The following is a 5,746-nucleotide window of genomic DNA, read 5'->3' on the forward strand; positions in this document are numbered from 1 at the left end:
CTGCTCTTCAGAAATACTCTTCTACTCTTTGCCTGGCTTGCTTATTTATCTTTTGAGTCTTAGCTTAATGTCATTATTTTGTAAGGGTCTGGAACACCCCACAAAACCACAATTCTTTACACAGTCCTTGTTTTCTTTAGAAAACTCATCGGCCCTTTTACTCATGTATTTGTGTTGTTTCATCTCCTTTTCTACCTCCCATCATCTCCTGTACTGCAGGATTCCTTAAGGTCAAGGTTGCATGTGTTTGGCTCAGCACTACATTCCCAGAGTCTGGTTAGCACAGGGCTGCTCAGTGGCAGGCGCCCCAAACAAAGCTGAGACTCCGTGAATGACATAGTGTGTTCTTCCTGAGCACACACTGGCCTGCAAGTGTCAGTCTTCTACACTGCGCTCAAACAGTAAGGGGACTGCTGCGGGAGGGAAGAAGACCCACAAGGAAAGAAGAATTAGAACTGCAAGAGAAGAAGGGATATAGAAATGTAAGCGGCACACAGAAATGACAAAAGGAACTGGGAGAGCAATGAAAAGAAGCAAGAATACAAAACTAGATGTGAGAAAGGAAGGTAGACTGGAAGTGGCTGAGAATACAGGAGAGGCAGCTAAAGCAGAGAAACAGGAACATAAAAGTAAGAGTAGAATGAGAAGGAGGAAAATACAAGGAGAAAAATACACAGATGATAACCTGGAAAAGGGAAGGAGTAGAGAGGCACTGACAAACTGCTCCAAGAGAGGGGCGATGCACTGCTGCGCCAGCCTGAGGAGCGGGGCGATGCACTGCTGCGCCAGCCCATAGAGAGGGGCGATGCACTGCTGTGCCAGCCTGAGGAGAGGGGCGATGCACTGCTGCGCCGGCCTGTGGAGAGGGGCGATGCACTGCTGCGCCGGCCTGAGGAGAGGGACCATGCACTGCTGCGCCGGCCTGAGGAGAGGGGCGATGCACTGCTGCGCCAGCCTGTAGAGAGGGGCGATGCACTGCTGCGCCGGCCTGTGGAGAGGGGCGATGCACTGCTGCGCCGGCCTGAGGAGAGGGACGATGCACTGCTGCGCCGGCCTGAGGAGAGGGACGATGCACTGCTGCGCCGGCCTGAGGAGAGGGGCGATGCACTGCTGCGCCAGCCTGAGGAGAGGGGCGATGCACTGCTGCGCCGGCCTGAGGAGAGGGGCGATGCACTGCTGCGCCGGCCTGAGGAGAGGGGCGATGCACTGCTGCGCCGGCCTGAGGAGAGGGGCGATGCACTGCTGCGCCGGCCTGAGGAGAGGGACGATGCACTGCTGCGCCGGCCTGAGGAGAGGGGCGATGCACTGCTGCGCCAGCCTGTAGAGAGGGGTGATGCACTGCTGCGCCGGCCTGAGGAGAGGGACGATGCACTGCTGCGCCGGCCTGAGGAGAGGGACGATGCACTGCTGCGCCGGCCTGTAGAGAGGGGCGATGCACTGCTGCGCCAGCCTGAGGAGAGGGGCGATGCACTGCTGCGCCGGCCTGAGGAGAGGGGCGATGCACTGCTGCGCCGGCCTGAGGAGAGGGGCGATGCACTGCTGCGCCAGCCTGAGGAGAGGGGCGATGCACTGCTGCGCCAGCCTGTAGAGAGGGGCGATGCACTGCTGCGCCGGCCTGAGGAGAGGGACGATGCACTGCTGCGCCGGCCTGAGGAGAGGGACGATGCACTGCTGCGCCGGCCTGTGGAGAGGGGCGATGCACTGCTGCGCCGGCCTGTGGAGAGGGGCGATGCACTGCTGCGCCAGCCTGAGGAGAGGGACGATGCACTGCTGCGCCAGCCTGAGGAGAGGGGCGATGCACTGCTGCGCCAGCCTGAGGAGAGGGGCGATGCACTGCTGCGCCAGCCTGAGGAGAGGGGCGATGCACTGCTGTGCCAGCCTGTAGAGAGGGGCGATGCACTGCTGCGCCAGCCCGAGGAGAGGGACGATGCACTGCTGTGCCAGCCTGTAGAGAGGGGCGATGCACTGCTGTGCCAGCCTGTAGAGAGGGGCGATGCACTGCTGCGCCAGCCTGAGGAGAGGGACGATGCACTGCTGCGCCTGCCTGTAGAGAGGGGCGATGCACTGCTGTGCCAGCCTGAGGAGAGGGGCGATGCACTGCTGCACCAGCCTGTGGAGAGGGGCGATGCACTGCTGTGCCAGCCTGTAGAGCGGGGCGATGCACTGCTGTGCCAGCCTGTAGAGAGGGGCGATGATGCACTGCTGCGCCAGCCTGTAGAGAGGGGCGATGCACTGCTGCGCCAGCCTGTGGAGAGGGACGATGCACTGCTGCGCCAGCCTGAGGAGAGGGACGATGCACTGCTGCGCCGGCCTGTGGAGAGGGGCGATGCACTGCTGCGCCGGCCTGTGGAGAGGGGCGATGCACTGCTGCGCCGGCCTGAGGAGAGGGGCGATGCACTGCTGCGCCGGCCTGAGGAGAGGGACGATGCACTGCTGCGCCGGCCTGAGGAGAGGGGCGATGCACTGCTGCGCCGGCCTGAGGAGAGGGGCGATGCACTGCTGCGCCGGCCTGAGGAGAGGGGCGATGCACTGCTGCGCCGGCCTGAGGAGAGGGCCGATGCACTGCTGCGCCAGCCTGTGGAGAGGGGCGATGCACTGCTGCGCCAGCCTGAGGAGAGGGGCGATGCACTGCTGCGCCAGCCTGAGGAGAGGGGCGATGCACTGCTGCGCCAGCCTGAGGAGAGGGGCGATGCACTGCTGCGCCAGCCTGTGGAGAGGGGCGATGCACTGCTGCGCCAGCCTGAGGAGAGGGGCGATGCACTGCTGCGCCAGCCTGAGGAGAGGGGCGATGCACTGCTGCGCCAGCCTGAGGAGAGGGGCGATGCACTGCTGCGCCAGCCTGAGGAGAGGGGCGATGCACTGCTGCGCCAGCCTGAGGAGAGGGGCGATGCACTGCTGCGCCAGCCTGAGGAGAGGGGCGATGCACTGCTGCGCCAGCCTGAGGAGAGGGGCGATGCACTGCTGCGCCAGCCTGAGGAGAGGGGCGATGCACTGCTGCGCCGGCCTGTGGAGAGGGGCGATGCACTGCTGCGCCGGCCTGAGGAGAGGGGCGATGCACTGCTGCGCCGGCCTGAGGAGAGGGGCGATGCACTGCTGCGCCGGCCTGAGGAGAGGGGCGATGCACTGCTGCGCCGGCCTGAGGAGAGGGGCGATGCACTGCTGCGCCGGCCTGAGGAGAGGGACGATGCACTGCTGCGCCGGCCTGTGGAGAGGGGCGATGCACTGCTGCGCCGGCCTGTGGAGAGGGGCGATGCACTGCTGCGCCGGCCTGAGGAGAGGGACGATGCACTGCTGCGCCGGCCTGAGGAGAGGGGCGATGCACTGCTGCGCCGGCCTGAGGAGAGGGGCGATGCACTGCTGCGCCGGCCTGAGGAGAGGGGCGATGCACTGCTGTGCCAGCCTGTAGAGAGGGGCGATGCACTGCTGCGCCAGCCCGAGGAGAGGGACGATGCACTGCTGTGCCAGCCTGTAGAGAGGGGCGATGCACTGCTGTGCCAGCCTGTAGAGAGGGGCGATGCACTGCTGCGCCAGCCTGAGGAGAGGGACGATGCACTGCTGCGCCTGCCTGTAGAGAGGGGCGATGCACTGCTGTGCCAGCCTGAGGAGAGGGGCGATGCACTGCTGCACCAGCCTGTGGAGAGGGGCGATGCACTGCTGTGCCAGCCTGTAGAGCGGGGCGATGCACTGCTGTGCCAGCCTGTAGAGAGGGGCGATGATGCACTGCTGTGCCAGCCTGTAGAGAGGGGCGATGCACTGCTGCGCCAGCCTGTGGAGAGGGGCGATGCACTGCTGTGCCGGCCTGTAGAGAGGGGCGATGCACTGCTGTGCCAGCCTGTGGAGAGGGGCGATGATGCACTGCTGTGCCAGCCTGTAGAGAGGGGCGATGCACTGCTGTGCCGGCCTGTAGAGAGGGGCGATGCACTGCTGCACCCGCCTGTGGAGAGGGGCGATGCACTGCTGTGCCAGCCTGTGGTGCCCCTATCTCCCTCCACAGGGCTCAGTGCCAGCAGCGGGGAGCTGGGGCTGGCGAGGAAGCAGCAAGCTCTGGGTGAGTCCTGTGTGCCGGGGTCCTCAGGCCTGAGCTTCCCATGAGCGCACCACTTGGCTACTCACAGGTCCTAGGTGCAAGAGGGCTTGTCTAAGCTAAACTCTGGAGAAAAAAGAGAGAAAAAGAGAGAAATAGGGGGAAAGGCAGAGGGAAAAGGAGAGGATGGCTGGGCTGTGATGCCACCACGAAAGTGATGAACCAGAGACATAACTAGGGCTGCTCCTTCTGTGCTCGGCCCATGACTCACACACAGAATGCAGTCTTCCCCATCCATCCCCGTGTTCTCTCTGTTAGACAACGTTGATGGTGTGGAGGGAACAGAACAGGTCTTGCTCTCACAACACTTACGGGGATCTGACACTAAAGGAAAATGTATTTTTTTTTTTTAAACTGAAGAATGGTTGCCTTGTTACCCTTCATCCTGATCATATGAAAGTTCTGAAGGGATGGAGGTGGCTGGGAAAGGGGCAGAAGACCCTGATGGGGTGGCTTCTCTTTCTGAAACCCGGCTTTATTCACCCTAGTTTTATAACAGCGGAGTTCCCCGAGTGTGTGGGATAAACCACAATGGCCAACTTAACACCCGTCTCAGAGCCCGTAATCTAGTGGGAAGGTATCAGTGACATCCATGACTATAGTTGGGATTTTTTAAGAAAGCTGATGTATGACAGAGGGAGAAAGTGTTGACAAGCCTGCTCAAGGCACGGGCTTGTGAACTGGACTGTGTGGGAGGAGGGCTTTGGAAGCACGAACATGGGTTTGTCTGGAACAGCAGGGCTAAGGAGGAGAGGTGCTCTGTAAGTTGTAGGACACCTTAATACTTTCATAAATCATTTTTAAGTTTTCTAAAAGATGGGATTTCACATGTTTCCCATGTTGGTCTCCAGGCATACTTACTTCAGACTTCTAAGTAGCTGCCACCCTGAGCTGGAGCATTTTACTAGTTAATAGTGTCTTGTAAAAAGAAGCAGGGTTTTGCAAGGAGCAGCAGGGGTTTGTAAGGAGGCATGGGGCTTTATAAAAAACCCAGGAGTTTATAGTAGCGCTTTCTAGGAAGAAAAGGGTTTCTCAGGAGGAGCAGAGTTTATAGGATAAGTGGGGATTTTAAGGAGAGACAAACTTAGTGGAGGAAAAAGTCTTCCTAGGAGGACCAGAAATTTTTTTTTCTTTTTTTGTCTTTTTCCTTTTTATCGGTACCAGGGATCGAACTCACAACTCCCTGCTTACAAGGCAGGCGCTTATGCCACTGAGCTAAATCCCCAGCCCTGAGGACCAGAAATTTTAATAGGACACAGGATTTTTAAGAGCTAGACCTTTCAAAACACATCATCGAATGGAGGAGGGTTTGTAGGAGAAACAAAAGCTTTATAGAAGGCTTCTTAAGGATGAGGAACAGTATGTGGCCCAGAGGAGCAGGGAGACTGATGGGAAGACTGTTAAGGAGGAGGGAGGCTTAGGAGCAACACCTGTAACCATGAGCAGGGCTTTGGAAGGACTGGCTTTGTTGGAGAGGCAGGATTTTGCTAATGCAGGTTAGTTATGAAAATGCGGCCAGAACAGTCTAAATAGAGGTCCCATAACAGGAAATAGCCCACAGTTAAACAACTAACTCAAGCAGCTGGTTGAACCTAGAGGTGCAAAGGTAAACACAAGAAGGATAAAAAGCTACAAAAAATAGGAAAGTAAGGACTTTTCCTC

General features: G+C 59.0%; 1 protein-coding gene across 1 annotated transcript; it reads right to left on the reverse strand.

Moving 5' to 3' along the window:
• Nucleotides 1-375: 375 nt before the first annotated feature.
• LOC134473854 (uncharacterized transmembrane protein DDB_G0289901-like) lies at nucleotides 376-4,468 on the reverse strand. Its single transcript, XM_063239553.1, has 3 exons — nucleotides 4,462-4,468; nucleotides 722-4,105; nucleotides 376-455 (listed from the first exon to the last, which is right to left on the reverse strand). Exons 1-3 carry the CDS (start codon nucleotides 4,466-4,468, stop codon nucleotides 376-378), a joined length of 3,471 nt encoding a protein of 1,156 aa, XP_063095623.1.
• Nucleotides 4,469-5,746: the final 1,278 nt, after the last annotated feature.

The sequence above is a fragment of the Cavia porcellus genome, unplaced genomic scaffold, assembly GCF_034190915.1.
Source record: "Cavia porcellus strain 051 isolate PalLab524CR breed Dunkin Hartley unplaced genomic scaffold, mCavPor4.1 scaffold_28, whole genome shotgun sequence".
In the NCBI taxonomy this organism is placed as follows: Eukaryota; Metazoa; Chordata; class Mammalia; order Rodentia; family Caviidae; genus Cavia; species Cavia porcellus.

Bases quoted from the DNA above. Each gene is read 5' to 3' on its own strand.
- LOC134473854 (XM_063239553.1), bottom strand. The intron at 456-721 runs GTTTGTCAGTGC...CTTCTCTTGCAG, and splicing joins ATCGCCCCTCTCTTGGAGCA to TTCTAATTCTTCTTTCCTTG.